The 19,622-nt window shown below is 40.1% G+C and overlaps 1 protein-coding gene across 6 annotated transcripts in view; it reads right to left on the reverse strand.

The window, feature by feature from the left end:
• LOC140356157 (uncharacterized) overlaps positions 1–19,622 on the reverse strand; it is an 87,305-nt gene that overhangs the window by 24,861 nt on the left and 42,822 nt on the right. For 4 of the 6 annotated variants that reach the window (XM_072440937.1, XM_072440936.1, XM_072440935.1 and 1 more), the window contains exon 6: positions 17,923–19,008. The exons of 1 other annotated variant lie outside the window; for it this stretch is intronic. In XM_072440937.1, coding sequence (XP_072297038.1) covers positions 17,923–19,008 — 1,086 coding nt within the window. The remainder of the gene's footprint in view (positions 1–17,922; positions 19,009–19,622) is intronic. One more of the 6 variants, XM_072440939.1, reaches the window with a different exon arrangement.

Genomic DNA, 19,622 nt, shown 5'->3' on the forward strand with positions numbered 1-19,622 from the left:
TGAACTAGGCTTTAGAGTTTCCAGTCATTATCAAAAACAAAGAATAGCAATTCCCAGAGTGACCATTTGTAAGCATAAACATGTTTTTAATAATGCAGCCATAACACCAGACTTGTTTTTAATGCCGTTTTGTTCCACCCTGCAACACAGATCAATATTACTCACACACATGAAACCGCTGATGTATGTGGATGTATCTAGTGCCACTCTACAGAACTCGCTCCCTGTCAGAGGAAAAACAGACTTGGCTGACACACAAGGACAGAGCTCCAGAGATGAGCGTTCAGACGGAAGGCAGCACATTTCTCATTTCTGTGACATGCGATCACACTCCATCGACCGCTGTATAGGACCAGTGATATCCATCTAACGCCACAATGATCGACGGACCCATGGTGACAGAAAATAATATACTGCCAAGTCCAATGAAATCAGAACGGATAAGACATTTTTTGAGCCCCTTTGCACTTGTTCTATCGTAACTTGGACTCACATTCACGCATAAAACTACAGCGCAACGTTGATAAAGCCTCCAAAATCCCCGGCCAATCCCCTCCCATCCAAACACACTATATGACTGACACATCACGAGCTTTAAGAATCACCTCCGACTCTTCTCAACCTCTACAAAGCCTGTTGATGCCCTCAAGGAGGCGCTGCAGAGCTGTGCCATCCAAGTCTGTTATAAGTTCAAGTTCCATTCCCTCCACAGCTGGCAGCTCGGTGTAAACGCTCTCTCTTCTTTCTCACACTTATTGTGCTTTATCTCCTATATTTTGTAAATATAGTTAGTACATTTTTTCTATTTTACTGTACGATAGGGACACGCGCTGGAATAGTTTTTTAATTCAACTGTTTTGGACTTTTTTCGGCTGGATTTGAGCGTTTTTCGTTGCGTTCGTTGTGTTGTTGTGACGTGAGCTAGCTCCGAGTGAGCCCACCAGCCCCCCTCCCCCCCGCGCCCTCCGGCCGCGCTAAAGTACGGCGTGTCGTCGGTACACGTTTATATACACGTTTATATGAAAGAGGAACTTCACGAACGATCAGGACACGCACTGGAATCGCTTTAAATTAACTTGTTTTGACTTTATTCGGCTGGATTGAGTGTTTTCGTCGTGTCGTTGCGATGTGTCTTGGCTCTGAGTCCCCCGGCTCCGGCCCCGCCCCCCGGGGGGCCCCCCGGCTCCGGCCCCGCCCCCCGGCTCCGGCCCCGCCCCCCGGCCTGCGCCGTACCGCGTTTCCACAAAGGAGGAACTCATGAAACTGCGGAGAACAGTCGTCTTACCCGGAGATCGTCACGTTATCCCGGCGCAATACTGACCTAACCTAATACTGCTGTGCAATTCTGTCATATGTGCAATTGCTGTTGGAATTCATGTGCAATTCATGTGCAATTACTGTGAAATTCATGTGCAATCTATGTGCTGTCGTGACACATATTCATGTGCAATTACTGTCGGGATCACATGCAATGGTATTTATGTATTTATTTGTCTATGGGAGTTTTTATTTATTTATAGGAGATCTTCTAGTGAAAGTGTTTTTCAGACTTCCTATAAGTGATCTGTTCTTCTGTATCTACCTCTGTAGCTACCTGCGTTGCACCAATGAAATTTCCCCATGTGGGACAATAAAGGAATATCTTATCTTATCTTAATATTGTGGTATTATCATTTCAGCTGCACAGAAGTGACCAAATCTAGCTCAAGATCTGGAGATGGATCCTCCGAGGCTGCACTTTGGTTATCCACAGCTCCAGACATTTTGGATGGGTCAAATACAGAGGACTCGTTTTCCTTCACCCTAAATGTACCATGTAAATGTAATTGTGTATTTCACAATAGTTTATATTGCAATAACCTACAGTATATGTATTCTTACTAGAGCACTGAAATATAACTACTTCTACTACTACTACTACTCCTACTACTACGGTTTAATTACTACATCATTAAAAAATGGGTTAATAGTTTATCTATTTCAGAATGTTTTGTAGCGGTCCAAATTAGAGGGTTATTAGGTTGTATACATAGTAAGACCTCATCATGGATGTGAAATATTTAATTCTCTGAACACCTAATAATTGTAGTTACAAAACTTTACAATCTGATAATGACACAGTTCATAATGTGACATCTATGTTATTGCTCTTGCAGCCCTATAATTCACAATTTCAAAACAATCCCTGTTAATAGGTGCGATTTATCACATTGGGAGCTGATTAAAAGTCTAGGTAACAGAACCCATTTTTCACAGGCGTCTATCTTTGCACAATAAACACGGAACATACATTTTACTTGTCATGAACACCCCTTTTTCTGTTGGTACAGTGTGTACTTAGTAAGCTAATAATGACATATGTACACATTCAAATAGATGGACATTAGCTCATACTTTGATTGATTTTCTGCTGCTTAGATCTCTCTTGTACCTGTTCGAGTGTCGTCTCGGCCATCTGCTTTGTCTCCATCTCACAGTTTGAGTTTTTTATCGCATCTTTCACTCGCTTCCTACAGCTGTGAGCTCTGTGTGCATCCGCAGTTCTATTTCTATTCAGTCGGCATGGCATCCCAGCTGTTATCTGTCTGTGCAACATTGTGCAGGGAAAAGAGTGTATGTTTAAAATTAGTCAGATTCCCAACACTGGAGGCTGTGCACAAAGACAGTGGCAAACGCCGTCACAGTCACAGACACAGCGACCGAAATAGCTGCTCTATATTAGAACAAGAACAGCCAAAGTCAATCTCTAATCAATGCCGACTGCAGCAGAAAAACAGCGGACTGATGAATGGGCGGATCATTAAACAGAGAGAAACATAAAGCAACAACAAAACATGCAGAGAAAATAAGAGCTTTCTGCTTTGTACATTGACATTGATTAAACCAGAGGATAAAAACATGAAACTGTGGGCTGTGTCTTCTGGTGCAAGAGTCTTGAAAAGCTATAATGAGAAATAGTTCCAGATATATTCATTTTTTATTTGTCCTGACCAGGCCGGAAAATAAATTTGATAGCATTGCTCAGTCCAGAGGTTATTCTGTCCAAGATTGGCAATGTCCTCATTAGGGATGTCCGCCACCCTCCCTCACTCACAACATTCAAATCCCGCCTAAAAACATACCTCTTCACCCAAGCTTATGACCTCCCCTACCCCTAGCCTCCTCTACCCCATTGCCTACTCTTCTACCCCCTGTTACATCCCCATCTTTTTCTCTCTACTTCTTCTGTCTTGTTCATTTTATCTGTGTATAAATGTGTATTGTACGTGCTGTCCCCCCCTGTCTGTAAATTCCCCCCCCTTTTTTATATATGTTCAGCGTCTTTGGGTCACTGAAAAGCGCTATATAAATAAAAGTTATTATTATTATTATTATTATTCGTGATTATTCAGGTTACAATATAATCATAATTTATCTTGTAGTCCAACTATTATATCTAAATGTAAATAATGTTTTTATTTGACTCTTTGTGTCACATTAATCCAGAAGGAAAAACATGCATTCCTCCTTAAATCCAGGTTTTCGCTCTGACAGACAGGTTGTTTCTTAATTGCTGCTGTTGTTGCTTGTTTCTCAGGGCGCATTCACACTTATTCTTGTTTGGTCCTGTTTTGAGCTCAGTTTACTTCTGTGTTGGTCCTGTTTCAGTCCTGGTTTTGCCTTGGCCTTGTCCATGTTTAGTTCCAGGTTTAGGCCTTGTTTAGTCCCAATTTTACTGTGGCGTTTGTGTGATGCATCCTTTAGTTTGTATCGGAAGAGACTGAACTTGGACCAATTGTGATGAAGTTTTATACATTTCTTTTTTACTATTTAATCCCTGCTAATAATAAATACTAATACATGTGTTTTAAAAAATTGAAATGGCATTGGTTGCATTGGGTCGTCACACTATAATGCTTGAACTAATCAAGTGTTCTTTGTCAATAGATGGGTCAATGGACATTTGATTGTATCATGATGAATGTTATATATATATATTTATATATATATATATATATAAGTGCTTTAACACCTGAGAAAACAATAATCTCCTTTGATTTGCTCCATGCATCCCGTTATAGACTACCATTAGTGGGCATTGTGAAGGCCTCAATTGATATAACGACCCTGAACAGGTCTAAAGTACAGGTTTGTAGTGCAGCACATAAATGCACCGTGCCCCATTAGAACACATTGTCCTCAGAAGAATACGACCTGATGTAACATGTAATTCAATTGTAATTTATGTGATGAGTAGGAGGTTTCTCAATTGTGCAAATTTGGGCTACAATTTGAATTTTAAATGTTATTATATGTTTATGTTTCTTGATTTTTGTATTGTTGTAGGAAGAGAAAATATGACACCTAAAATGTCAAGTTACTAAAATTAATGGTAATGTGGAGAATACGTTCAATAGCAGATGCAAATGTGATGCAAAATGTTGGCAAAAGAATTTGTAATAATATTTGAGTTTATGAACTTCAAATCCTTCTTGTTGAAGAATAGTTCAACATGTGGATGGATTATCAATTTTGATGAGAGGATGAGATTTCCTTCAAAATGTGTATCACCCCCATAAAATAAATCTACATTTTTGCATACAATTCTCACATGGGAACCCACTCACACTTCTAATGCAAAACCTTGTTTTCTTGAATTTCTGATTTCCTATTGTTCTGGAGAAAAGGTGAAAATAAAGTTCTATGTCCACATTGAACCAAACAAGACCAGGTTAACATAATGAGAGGCCGGTCAGACCAATTAACAGCCATCAGCTTCATGAGTCTGACCAATGCCACTGACACAAACACCACAACAGGGTCTCACATGTTTTCAGTCTTTTTGACCAAATTAGGACGGTCTTGTACTAAACCTGGAGGTAAACATGGACAAGGACAAGGCCGGGGCTAAACCAGGACTAAAACAGGACCAAATCAAATCTACATCAGAATTAAATCGGGACCGAACAAGTACATGTGTAAATGCACCTAAACACCAATTTCCTGTAGACTGACCCTAAACCTAACCCTCACCCGTCACCTTAACTGTTTTAATCCATATCTTATCTCAAAATCATGTTTTTGATATAAAAACAAATGATTTATGTCATGGAGACACTTCTATTATACTGTAATCATTTGTAATAGTAATAGTAAAATAGTAATAGTCACAATAAGTACTATGTTGACTATGACTATATTAACATTTTGAGCTGTTACGACTCATTGAAAAGGTTTACTGTCTGTGATTATCAGGCATTTACATGTTTTAATCAGTGGCATTAGGTGGACTTTTTGATGCGATACATCACACTTCGAATTGTGTTATTGTGACTGGCCAACATATATTTGACTGTAAATTAAAAGGTACTTGTTACATGTGATTTGAAGCAAATCAATCTCAGACAGACAACCGCTCAAGAGAGACACGGAAGTGATGGATTGCTGGATTAGGGATTACATAAAAAAAATCCTGAGTCACACATGTGACCGCCATAGTCTAAGCTTTCAGGCATCAAGTTACATAAGTTAATAGAGAGAATGAACTCAATATTTACAGGAAATGCATATCTAGGAAACAGAAAGCTGCTTTGCTCAGTGCTGGTCATTAAAAGGTAGCGAGCTGGAAAAAGATTGCTGTTAGAGGTCACCAGCGCCGCACTGACAGATGGCCATTTGTCTTTATGTCCAAACAGCTCAAAGTGCTCTTCAAACTACCTCTGCATCAAACAGCGCTCTTAAATCACAACTAAAGACATGTTGGTTATTGCTGCTGATTAGAAATGGGATGTGTACTGTATCATAATACACCTACAAACTTCACAATATTAACGCTATTGAACCTAGTGTACTGGCATTTACTCAAAGCAGCACACAAGTTACAAACACACAAGTATAATCCAAATATGTTGTTAAAGTGAGATCGTCTTGGTTAGCTCTTAGCATAAATATAAACATAGCACCTTGTATTGTAATTCTAAACCTACTAATCCTATAATAATTCCTTATAAATGAACAGTGTTTCCTTTTTTTTTTTAATCATTTTAACTGACAACTTTTAGGTCTGAATAATTGGGCTATAATAACATTTGTACCTGATTTGTAAGTGTAAAGTATTTTGTCCAGCATTGAACAGTCGACTAACTACAAAGGCTCTCAAACCTATGAAGTATTTTTATGATTTGACCATGTATCTGTTCCCAAGGTGCCCTGATAAGAAACAAAACTACAGGAGGCGGCATAATTACAAATGTTGAAACAGAAAACCACCAATAAACAGTAGTATATTATTTTCTGTAAAAAGGCAGATCCCAAATATCAAGATAACTCACTACATGCTTTCTCCTTTCAGTTGTTGTGATTATAAATCCTTTAAAATCCCCGGCTAATGAAAACTTTGGTCGACCGAGACACCATCGACTGATTTATCGACTGACAAACTACAGCCCTAATAAACAAGAACTGGACATCCATTACAAATTAGCACTAAATCATGGTGATTTTAAGATTTCTGTTCAGTAGAGACATTTTTACCTGTAGCATTTGGTTTCACATCCTTGCTGCTGCTGAGAGAAGCCGGCACCGGCAGTAACAGGTTTGTCTCCGTGCTCCCATGATGCCGTTTGGGGGGCGGAGACGAAGGCACGACAGGTGTGAGCGGCGCGACCATCAGCATCGCCGCCGCCACCTCCGTGCCGTCCGACACCGTGAACGCGCGTCTCACCGCCACGTGAGGGTACGGCGGCCTGGGCGGGCACGCCGTAGATCCCATCAGGGCGAAGCTCGGGAGATTCGGCGGTACCATCCCCGGAGAACCGCCCATTCCCGTCGGATAAGGCCCGGTCATCACCATGGGAACCGACAGGTGCGAACAGTCGGACATGGCGCGTCTCACCACGGACCGCTGAGGCTGCTGAGTAGTTTTAGTGTCCTTGTTCAGCGAGGAGCGAGGGCCAAGTACTTTGTCATCTGCGTTTGAATCCTTTAGATTTGAACTCTCTGAGGGATTACTGCTGGACGGAGGCTTAGGAAATACATTACACTCTTTATTACAATCATCCTCTTTAGCTGCATTTGAAGATCCTAAACTATTTTTACTTCCTGTTTGCTGCTGCACAGTCGGAAAAACATTCAAAGCGTTATTGTGCTTTTCCGAAGATGGCTTGATTTGACTTCCACTCAGACCTGTAATTGCGGCATTCTGATTGCAAAGTAGGTCTCCAGATGTCTTGTTCTCCACACCTCTGCTGCTGTCAACAGGTCGTGAGTCCTGGTTTCCTTGGCCTTTGGAGTTCATCTGTGCTCCTTCGATGTAAAACGCGTCTTTCCCGTCTTGACTCGAATTCTGAGGCAAGTTATTGTGCCCAAAGTTAGACGGCGATTGCTTGGCTTCCATTGCCGGGGTCCTTACATTTACTGGGTCCTTTTCCAGCGATACAGACGGAGACGAGGGCGACGAATAGGGAGACAGCGGGCTACTTGGGCTCTGACCCGTGCTGCCCAGTGACCCTATACTCAAAGTCCCCTCATTTCGATTGGTTCTCCCAAATGTAGCGTCCTCGCTCATCCAGTCCATCGCGGAGACCTCCTGTTGACCTTGGCTGGGGCAGTGCCAGTCGCTGTGATTGTGGGCAGAGGAAGCGGTGACATTAGGGGCGCTGGCGGCAGGTGAGCTGGTTTGTTTCTGTTGCTGCCCACTGGAGGGTTGCATGTAACTACTGTTGTTGCTGCCTAAGATGCCAGACTGCTGCTGCTGCTGCTGCTGCTGCTGCTGCTGCTGCTGCCATGTGGAGCCAGAGAGGAAAGACATCGTACGATAAAGATGCCAGCCTTTTTATCGTTTCCAATATGTTTTTTGGTGTGATGCAAAAGATATCGTCACAATCCAAACTGTTGCAGAAAGCGGATCTTCTGTTTATATTGCAGTATTGCTGATCATTCTTCTCCCAGATGGCGATTGTCCAAAATGTTATTAGTTCCCCAAATGATTGAACAAAGTTAAAGCGAAATCCAGTTAATATTTGAGTACTTTTTCCTGCTGCTCCACTCACAGAAAAATCTTCACAGTCCCATGAACGTACCACTTTTCCAGATCCAAGTATGTTTAAATCTTCATTTTCCTCTCCTTTATTCCAAGAAAGTGTATTGCAGAGAAAATTAAAATCAAAATCGTCCAAATTGTTGCACAAAGTAGATGTAAATCTTTCAAAGTCGCACAAGCGCATAGAAAGTGGATATGCAAATTGGCTGTATAGATACCCAGCAGTGGGAGAGCCAGTGCGCGCGTGTTCGCTCCAGCCTTTCTCTGAGCGCGGATCAGCTGTGCCTCTAAATTGCACCTTGCTCTCCCTTTGCTTTCTGTCTGTCTGTTTCTCTTTATCCTCATCCCTCTCCCCCCCTCTGACATCACGCAGTCACGTGACACCCCCGAATATTCCCTCATTCGCTGGTGAAAAACACACACGCACACGTCGATGCGGTGCCCAGCCTCCCAGCGACAAAGCAACACGCCTGCATATGGAGACACATGGAGACGGTAGATACATAATGTCACATGTAACGGCGCAGACCAGTCAAAACCGGCAACTGGCCAGGATTGATCATTTAGACTGCATTTGAATGATGTTTAATAAACCCATTACAAAAAGCACTGTATTAGAAAAAAGTATGCAAACATGTCTACATATTCAAAATGTACGAATAATCTTCAGTAAAAGCAGCTTATTTACAAGATATTTGAATGTATTAAAGAATTCAAAGCAAAATAAAACAGGTCTTTAATGGCATTAAAGGGGACATAATATGTAAAATCAGCTTTTGAGCTTTTAAGCATGATATAATTGTGTTTCCTCAATAGTTTACACAGAGTTGTAGTGCGATTGTTTAAAGCTTGTTTGAGTGCTCAGAAAATGTCTATTTTCACCTACCTCCTATCTCCGCTCACTGCTCTGCACTTACTTGCAATCATTAAACAAAAAGATATAGACTCAATTCTGTTATTAAACCATGTAAAATTATAGTCTACACATCCATGAGTTTCAGAATGATTAGAATGATTAGGACTGTTGCCATATCGATTAACAATTTAAAACTTAAGATTGGGAAAACGTCCTCGAAATGTTGCATAAACTAGGAAACTGAATGCTTAGTCATTTAAAAAGTCACTTGAGTTAGTTAAATAAATGTTATACATGTTGATATACAGTATAAACAACACAAAGCATAATCAAGATTGGTTGTGTTTTTTGTACCTTGCAATCACAAACAAAAATGCTGTGTAAAAAGATGAACCGTTAAACCCAGAGACTACTAAAGTCGCGCCTAACATTATTATAACCCAATCATATTTAATACATGCCATATTCATTTGCATGTTCTTGCCATAACGTGCATTTAATAGGCTTACTTGTTAAAGATAGGACAAGAGCCATTTCTATATTTGAAACATCTTATTCCAAAGCTTTTAATCTTGTGGATAAAAGGGGGATTGTATTTACATTTGAATATGCGAGAGTCTCATATGGCACATGAAAATGGGTTTTAATAGACAGATACATGCTGTGGCAGGGATTCGCTGCTTCTTTTAGGTAGAAAATGAGTCATGCTGCTCTAAAATTGGAACAACTGGGGAAAAAAATAAAAATACATATACAACAAGTCTGCAAGCCTGTTTTAGCAAGATATATGTCTATGATGTCACACTCACTTGCAAATGGGGATAAGAGGCAGTGTTCTATTATATAATATTGCAATATTTTCAGGATAAAGTTTAAATTCCACAAATAATGGATTATTAGCATATCAGTGATTGGGGGCATAATATCCCACGTACAACAACAATCTGCACCAAAACAGAATTCATTTTGCTTGTCATCAACTCAATTAACCATACTAGGCCTATAATACTGTGATGTCATCTGAAGTAGAGTTGTGGGTCAGGTATTTTGAAAAATACGAGCTACTTCCCTTTCAAAAGTACACACATATCCTAGAATTAAATTGGCATGTGACCTCTTTGTTGCCAATTTATTAAACTAAAGGTGCACTTTCTTTTGAGAGTATGTCTGCTTGTTTCCATGGAGATGTTAATACTTTGCTAAGAATGGTCCACAGTATGGCATAAAATATCTTCATCTCCATGGAGACAGGCAGGTGACACAAGAAGGCAATGTTATCGGTCACATTTGTGGAGGGGCGAGCCCGCTCACAGTAGGTAAATGGATGTTTCCCTTTAGCAATAAAAACACCAACATTTGAATAAAGTGCACATGACAGGTTTTCATGTTTTTCTAGTTATACCTTTGTTTGGCAAGCTAGCATCTGTGGTACATATCTCGAAACATTGAAAAATAAAAGGAGCTGAGTTCTAACACAGAACCCCTCTGATGTAAGCGACAGTTTAAACAATCATTTCACAAAATCAAGTCATTCTCAGGTACTATTATCCCTCAAATAATAAACTATTGCGTAATGTATGGATATTAAGTCTTGCTTTCAATATGGTTGCTAGGTGACAGTTATGGTATTCCCGCTACATGTCACATCTGCTGCTCATGTCCAACCAGGAAGTCACACTATAAATGTCACCAAAAATGTCAAACTGGGGAGTGAGAGGCAAAATCTTGAGTTAAATCTTGAATATAATCATGAGCACTACAGTTTAGTGAAATGTGTTGTCTAAACTTGTTACACGCACTTAAAATGTAATAGTGTGGCACATTTCGGGTAGGCGGATCCCAACCTTTAAATCTTCAATCAACTCACTTTCCACACTGTCGATGAAACAACACTCATGTAATATCTCTAACCTCTGATTGGCTAACAGTGCAGACATTTACTTCAGAGTTATCATGCTTTCACCTCATTATTCGGCACGCCCTCATTGGCAAAGAGGTTTTAGCCATTAATGAGCCGTGTTCGAGACCTAAAGCATAACGACCTCCCTGTAACATACTCATTAAACCAACTCTGTGCGCTCTTGGTCTTTTCTGAACGTCACAGCGGGGCGTTGGGGGCTGCTACTGCGCCTGACATATAAACTGACTTTCATGCCACTTTTCCTCATATAGGGGACATACACAGCGCTCTATTACACTTATGTCCAACCCATGTTCTAGGGTGCTACAACTGCCCGAGACGCGGTGAGTTTGCAAACTGACCATTGGACCTGTTTCTTGACACAGTTTGAGGCCCCCGGTTAATGCAGCCGAGAGTGTTTGATTACTTCAAGGAGCGCAGCCATCTGGACACGAGTATTCTCTCGACAGATTCTCCGCTGGAAATAAAAATGAATGGTTGTCTGAAGAGCAGCGATTCCCTCAAGGTTAAAGAGGAAAACATGAATCAAAACAGACACGATATAATTAGACTTCACTTGCTTAACACTGAAGGCAAATGTACCCTAAATAACTGAACTCGCTCTAAATAATTTCAAACGGAAGAAATCATATTGTTACTTGTATCTATTAAGGCGAAAACGCAAATTATATTCATTTATTATTAGAAAAGCAAATGAACACAGGGTATTAAGTACATTTTGTCTATGTTGTCACTAAATTTGCACATCATTCTAAATCTCAATGAGAAATTCTATAACTTTTTTATGATAACAATAAATCAGAGTGAACTTTTGCACCAGTTTATTTTTATAATGTTCAGGACTTCATTGGGTCATTGGTTATTCTTTGTATAGATCTTGTAAGTATTACTTTCAACTTCATCATGTTAAACAATCGGACTGCTGTTGTGTAAAAATAAAAATAAAACTCATGGCAGTTATCTTGCTGTCTCAATGGCATTTCTATAAGATTTTTTTTGTACAATCATTGGCTAAATTAATGCTTTAACCCTAAGTCAAATCATAATTTAACAGTCATATTCTTTTATGATGCAGATTTCAGCGATTTCCCATTAACTTAATTGTACAGTATTTATTGTTTGTTTGCAATGACAGAATATGTTAATACAATTCCAATACATCAGAAACAAACACATGTAACTTATGCTCTTGGAACTGTCCCTTGTAAGTGAACTCCCTTCACCTCCGGACTCAGCCCGAGGCACAGAAGCCACTTGTCAGGCATGAATGAAAACAAATGGGGTGTTATTGCATAATCCTCCATAAACAATTTGTCTACTGTACGGCAGAGGCGGCGGGGCAGACGGAGAACACTGGAGGGTTGTTCATGTTTCAGATGTTACGCAATATTCAGGACTTCAGGTCAAATGTGAAAGGTGATAGGTGATCTTCATACTTATTTGTGAATTAACAACGCACGGGTCATTTTAGTGCAGTATTCAACAATGTCAGTGCGCCATGTCTCTTTTATCCTTTTGCATAAAAAGTTAAATCATTATTATTTAAAAATCATTGACACAAAACTATCAGAGGCCAGTGTACAGCTCGGGTACTTTTCTTTTAATGAGCATGAAAAAATGGGACTGCTGCGCGCTGTCTGCATCTAATAATACAGTATTTTATGTCTCATCGACCTGGTGGTCCACCGTCTGAAAATAGCTATTTTAAAGCAAAGTAAGTTAAGTTTTGTGGTGTGAAAAAAGAGTACCCCAGATTTAATTAATAATCCTAAATAAAGCAGAAATTAAGACTTAATTGATAATCTTTATTAAGTTTATTAAGAATGACTCAGGCTTAATAATTAATTAATCATTATTTTCCAAACCATAATAGTTCCTAAGATTGACCCATGCGGTTTACAGACAAAACCTACAAATATATTGTCTGTAGTGGAATTAAGTCTCTCTACATCTTCGGCTAATGACCTTAAACATGTTATTGCTAATCCAGTTGTAAGTTCTTCTGATGTTGAGTACAAAACAGTAGTATAAGTATTATTCCTACTACACAGACAGGCTTGGAAGTCATTTTTACCCAGAGCTATTAGACTTCAGGATACATCCTTGTAAGGGAGGGTGTCATTGTTATTGATTGTATTGTATTGCATTGTATTTGTATTTAATTTAACATAACACTGCTCTATATTTGGATTTTATTAATAACTCTCTTTACCGTTTGTTGCCTGTTGCTGTGTCTGAAATGCTGTAATAAATGAAGTATATGTCTATTTAGTTCAGGGAAGACAAGTGGATGAAATTAAATCATAGTATTGTTTCTCTGTGCGAGCCAACATTAGAGGTCAACTGGAGCACTGGTTTTGAAGGTCAAGCGGTGCGGGCTGCAGACGAGGCAGAGGAGGCGCAGCTGGTTGTCCGCGGTGACGTGGGGAGAAGGAGGAGGGGGCTGCTGTGGAGGTGTGAGGAGGAAAGAGGATCTTGTCAGAGGGTTTCTATTTTTACCGCTGTCACACCCAGTCCACCATCGCTCACGAGCAGAGTCTACAGTTTCCACAGCAACCGCCTCCTGCGTCTCCCTGACAACCACACCCCCCGTCCCTCCCCGAACCCCCCGTCGATGAGCGGCACGGTGATTATTACAGCGTGGCTGGCGATACAGGGGAATGAGGCGAGACAAAAAGGCCAAAGATCTTCTGTTTCTAATGAAAAACTTCAAAGTCATTACAGAGCTGCCTGTGTGAGGACCTCACATTTACATACACACCAAATACCATCAATTTTACTTTACACTATAATATCCAATTGACTTAACTAAACTTAATTTAAATAGATACAGTCGGCATCCACAACGCCCACTAACACTAACAGCAACTCTGTCACCCAGTAATCAGCAACTACAACGACTAAAGTATTAATGTTGTGCCAAATAGAGACATGAAGACGAGGAGGAGAAAATAAAGAGGTTGAATGGCCCACATGTATAAATATCCAAGAATGCTAACAGCAGATTCAGAGTAAATGCTACCATGATGCTAGCGCCACCTGCTGCATGTTAACATCTACTGAACAATACATTTACTTTTCTGAGGTATGTCAACAAATTCCATTAAACCTAAGTTGTATTTGTTAAAAATACACATAATTCCCCAGAAAAAACCTGCTCGCTCCCTCTTATTCTAATTCATTGCAGTGAATAATTGGGATGCTTCGGACGACGTGACAAAGTGAGGAATGAGTTAGGACCGTTTAAAATGAACTTGTTATTCTCATTTTTAGGACGGAAAAAATTAGGTACAGCACCTTTAACAAACAAACAAGACCAATTGATTTTGTGTGACCTAAATTCCTTTTGAAAGCAAATAACCTGCATACCTACAGCAAGGTTATGTTTGGCTATTGCCTCACAAACTAATTAGGCAATGAATTAAATGCAACATTGCAAACACCAACGACAACGGAGGGTAAGTTTAATTGAGTTGTCATACACTGCATTTCTTATAATAAATATGTAAATATCTTGACAAATCTATTGCTTCTTTTGTGTATGTTACAATCTTTCTTGATATGAACCAGATGATATAATGAGAAGCAGAGTCTGTACGCATTTCCGTTGAGATACAGTAGAATTATGTCACTTTAAGCACACGCCACGTCGGTCACAAACAACAGGAAATATTTTGTGACCATATCAGAATAAAATGGTTAGACAGGGGTGAAAATGGTTCAGTGACGTGAAAGCGGAAGAGAGCCGAGGAACAGCACAAACAGGAACAAGATATAAAGGAGACAAATGAAGGTCAAATGATGAGACGGATGAGGAGTAGGGGATAATGGAGATGAAGAGGCTGGAATGATGTTTGAAAAGGAAATCATCAAGACCGTGGGATAAATTTAGACAGAATAAAGCCGGAATGTGAAAAGAGCAACAGTGCAAGCTACTATTTTTGTGGTAAAGACAAAGTTAATAAGAAAAATAATATCAAAGTTATATAGTGCTTTAAAATCGCCATGGTTTAGAGTGTAAGTTAATATTAAGTAAAGAAACCCACTTTTCTACATTATAGGGAAAACTGTATATAAGGCTTTCGATTTGCAATCAATGAGAAAGAACTAGAAGAGCAAAATGCCAAATTATATCAAGAACATCAATGTCTACAAATCATCATTTCAAAAACTTATCTAAATAGGCATTGTGGGTGAATCAAGCAGAGTTGTTCCTATTGTTTTAAAAGTTACAACTGTAAGATTAATATCTTTCAGAGGTGGTTCAATACATTGAACTTTAGATACTATTGTGAATGTTGCTTTGGAGATATGCAACATTTCAATATTCACTATATTGTTTATAGTAAAGTGCTGAATGAAAAAAAGTTATGCTGTAAACTTTGAAAAGAGTTAATTGTAATTGTCTGCACTTTTGTGATACATTTTACAGACATTTCACAATTAAACTTCAACAAACTTCAAAAAAAAGAAAGACATATTCATTTTTGTCAACACCGCCCACTCCTAATATCCTGCTGTCAACATAAACACAATGCAAGTCTGTTTTGTTCAAACTATTATATATTTTGAATGGGCAAAGTGCTCAAATTCTCACCTATAAACAGAAAGCTGAAGACAATACGTAAATAAAAAAGTTCACACAAAGTTCACATTACAAATTGGTTTTCATTTAAACAATCTATCATGGAATTATCAAAAAATGAAGCTGCCAAGTAACAATAATGAAAATCAACCTGTATAGTTTATCAAGCAATGAATATTAAATGCTCATTTTGATCACTTCAGGGTCGTTGTTCAGCTTTCTCTGTCTCTGCACAAAAGGACGTAATAGACATTCATAAATGGCTAATAATGCGAAAGGATGTGGGGTTATCTCTAGCAGAGGAGACATATGAGCATCCTACGAGACTAATCAGATTGAAGACGGTCCAAGCAGAGAGCGAGCCCGTCTCAACTCACGCTGGGGCAGAAAATGAAAACTTGTGTTGTGCTATTGATATTAAAGGGATATTCTCACTCTCACTATAGTGTCACAATAACAATTTGTAGTGTGAAAAAGAGAATCTCTGGAACAACTCCTCCTGAACACATGCTGCTGCCGAAACATTTGATTGGACTGGATTTGAGGTTCTTTTCCCAACAGTCTGAGTGAACATGCATGGGTGTTGCAGTGCAGATTGTACTGATTTTAATAATTCAAGAACATCTGAGAATAATGTATAGTTGTGTGAATGAAAATGTATAGCAAAAGCAATAGCAAAAGAAAAGGGCTCGTTTTGGTACACTCTTGGCTACCACTGCTTCTTTTTTAATTGCCATTCCATTATGCTAAAGTATATCTCGATGACTTTAGGGTGTATTGCTTATTTTCTTTACTTTTACGTATTATTTTCTTGGTGTGTTATTATGAAACATTTATTATTATTTTATTTAACTATTGCTTAATAGCACAACGAAACATGGAAAGTAACTAATTACAAATAGTTACAGCAAGTGAGTAGATTTTTTGTTTTAAACGTGTACCTGTACCTGTAATTGAGTATGATTCTAACATGTAATTCAGTTTTAAATTGTTTATTTAATCAAGTTTTGTAAAAGACAGATCGGGGGAAAAAATGTACCACGTAGTATTTTCATGGATATTTTATATTTTTACTTAGGTATAGTTTTGGCAGCAGTACTTGTACCTGCAATTTAGTACATTTTTACCACGTAACTGTCCTTTTACTTGACAAGAACATTTTCATTTTCCATTGAGTTACTGTGATCTACACTGTATTGATTTATCATCTGAATCAAATAAGCTGCTTTTTTGCAAGCGTAATATTTACTTCCACTGTAATGCTGCCGCCCCATGTTTAATCAAAGACTTTTCTCCAGAATATAATGATGAAATGTAGAGCTTAACATGACAAGATGCAAAGACAAGGGGTAGATTGTGCTCACCTGATGTTGTTGATCACAATGTTGTTAGCAGCACAGGGAGAAAGCAGGGAAGGGAGAGAAAGAAGGGAAATGTTCAGTCACTTCTGCCTCGCTGAAATAAAGTTACAAACACTTCATTAGAAACCACGTCCTAAAACTAACTGTATCATTACCATCGGCAAATGCTTATTACTTTTTACCATTATAGTATAATTAATGAATAGTTAAGTAGAAAAGTATGCAAGCTTAAAGAAAACAGTTCAAACATAGCTTAAGTGGCAGACTTTAGAGGCATAAAGTCAACAAAGAAAGCTGTAATTTTAGAGAAGCATTTTAGTCAATAAATACTCAAGATAACAAAGAGGCTGAGTTTTCCCCAGTTGATAAAAGGGAACTGAACAAGACGGTGAAGCGCACATGGGAACATAATTATGCGCACTATCAAGACTAAGGCTGCAGTCGTTTAGTTGATTAATCGGTCAACGGTGTCTTAATTGACCACATTCTTTGTAGTTCACCAATTATTTTACAAAGATTATAAGGATTTGTATAGACCACAGCAGAACGGAGAAACCACGGAGCAAGTTAACTGGAGTTTTGGGGGTCTAATGAAGATGCTGTTACTGTTACAAGTATTTCTCTACATTGTTGCTTTTGGGCAAGGTTGTTAACATTCGAGAGCTTTTGCCAGCGCCACGCCCCCTTTTAGTAGATAAATCAATGCACGGGGCATGTCTTTGGTCGACCAAGAATGTCTTCAGCCGACTACAGTCCTAATCAAGGTTGGTTTGCTTCAAAACTGGGGAAGACGCCTAATGCAGAAGAATAAATTTAGAGCGAAGTACAGAAATAATAAAACAATCAAACTTCCAGTGTATACTTTTTGGCATAACAGTGTAATATTTGAGGCCAGTCATGAACCATTTGGCTCAAATGGTAGTTGACATATAAACTGATTGAAAGATAATAATTTGAAGAGAACTAAATAAAGTATTTGATTCAGACAGAGCTGTTCCATGATGATTACAAACACACAATAGATCCAACACCAAGCAAGCCTGGTGCTCGATCAGCAGAAGTAAGCCATGCAAACAGGAATACAGTACAATAGTCACTTCCTGCTATCTAAACTGAAACAATTAGCCTATAATGCCTGATTTTTTATTTATCTGGAATCTTCTTTTGCAGTTCACCAACCTTCCAGTGGGGGGAGCAGTGGCGACGAGGACTCCTGGTGCGCAGAGGGTGCAGGGTGAGAGGAAAGGGCTGCAGGAGTGAAGGAGGGAGGGGCAGTGGTGGTGCCTGGGCTAAAGGATGGGGTGACACTGGTGGCGACAGGTGCAGGGGCAAAAGCAGCAGTGGCAGCAGTCACGGTTGCAGCAGGCGTTACGGTGGCAGGCGTCCCGGCGGGAGCAGGGGTCGTGCTCAGGGCAGTGGCAGAGGACAGGAGCGCAGCTGAAGGGACAAAGGGTTTAGCATCAACATTGAGGCCTGATCCGATTGTCGTGGCGCTAGGAGTGGTGAAAACGGCCGGCTGCGGAGCGGTAGCGAGCGCCGGGGTGGTTGTCATTGGGGTGGTAGTTTGTGAGTCAGGGGTTGAACCAGGAGGAGTCTGGAGAACCGAATCCAGGAACGAGAACGTCTGGGAAACTGGGCTCAAGTTCTCGCCTGTCATTAGAGCAAAACTGCTATTAACATCCCCAATCTGACTGGTTTTGTTAGCATTGTTAGCTGCCGTCCCATTGTTAGCTATGGGTTTACTGCCGGGTATGTCTTCTTTGTCTACACACATTGGTTCATAGGAGCGTGGCGAGGCGTCTGTTGCGGCGTGAGAATGGTTGAAACTTGTGGGTATTTGTGAAGGGGCTGTCGGCTGCTCAGGGTTAGGACCGGACTTGGACAGAGGGTCAGCAGCGGTCGACCATGAAGGAGCCACTGTGGCAGGCGTGGGGGAGACTGGCTGCTGAGGTGCGCCCCACTCCTCTGGAAGTCTGGCCCGGGTCTTGGTCTTCTTGCCCCTCACCCGCCCCCCGCCTCCGCTCTCTCTGATCTCCCACTCCCAGTTTTCCTCCTCGTCCTCATCCTCCTCTGCCTCCCCCGTGTCCTGGTTCTCCTGCCTGTCCAGGAAGTTGTACACCTCGTCGCGCCCCTTCCTCTTCTTCTTCCTGCGCCTCTGCTTGCCCAGCTCACCCCCCGGCCCGGACCGCTCGGGGCTCATGGGCTCGGAGTTGGACGACGTGGCGCTGCTGTCGTCCATTGAACCACTGGGAGAGAGGACAGGAGCTGCCGAGGGGAGGGTTTTTATAAGAGGAGGAACCAATCACATACTCACTCAAAATCACCTGCTAAAAGCCATCAGAGTCTGGTTACCAAACTACTATTTATGTCATGTTGATTTCTTCAAGATCATGTTAATGTTATGAATATGGTTTTGAACAATACTGTGGAGTCAAGGAAGTATATAATTGTTGTTGTGTGTTTAGTGAACTTAAAGGTGCATTGTGTACTTTTTCTTGTTGACCCGGGGCAGCCTATCCCTAAGCAACAGAACGTTTATTGTCATCTATTGTGTGACTTCTCATAGCTATCCACAACATTACAATATAACTATTTACATTTGTATTACAACTAAACATGAACTTAACATCAAACTTTATACATTGTGTTGTAGTTTGAATGAAAACATCTAGATTCAACCAACCATATTGTATCTGTTATATTGCATGTGCTGACAAATAACTCGCAGCAGTAGTTTCAATTTAATCTTTTGAGTTGTTTGAAACTGGTTCAAGGGGGGAATCCAAAGACAGCCCTGTCACACCGGCTTGTCTCTAAGATGTTATTCCTATCACTAGAATGTATCCCAGTATGGCATTAAACATATCTATCTGCAAGGA

The sequence above is a fragment of the Eucyclogobius newberryi genome, unplaced genomic scaffold, assembly GCF_026437365.1.
Source record: "Eucyclogobius newberryi isolate DKJ021-1_F unplaced genomic scaffold, fEucNew1.0.hap1 SCAF_12, whole genome shotgun sequence".
Classification (NCBI taxonomy): Eukaryota; Metazoa; Chordata; class Actinopteri; order Gobiiformes; family Gobiidae; genus Eucyclogobius; species Eucyclogobius newberryi.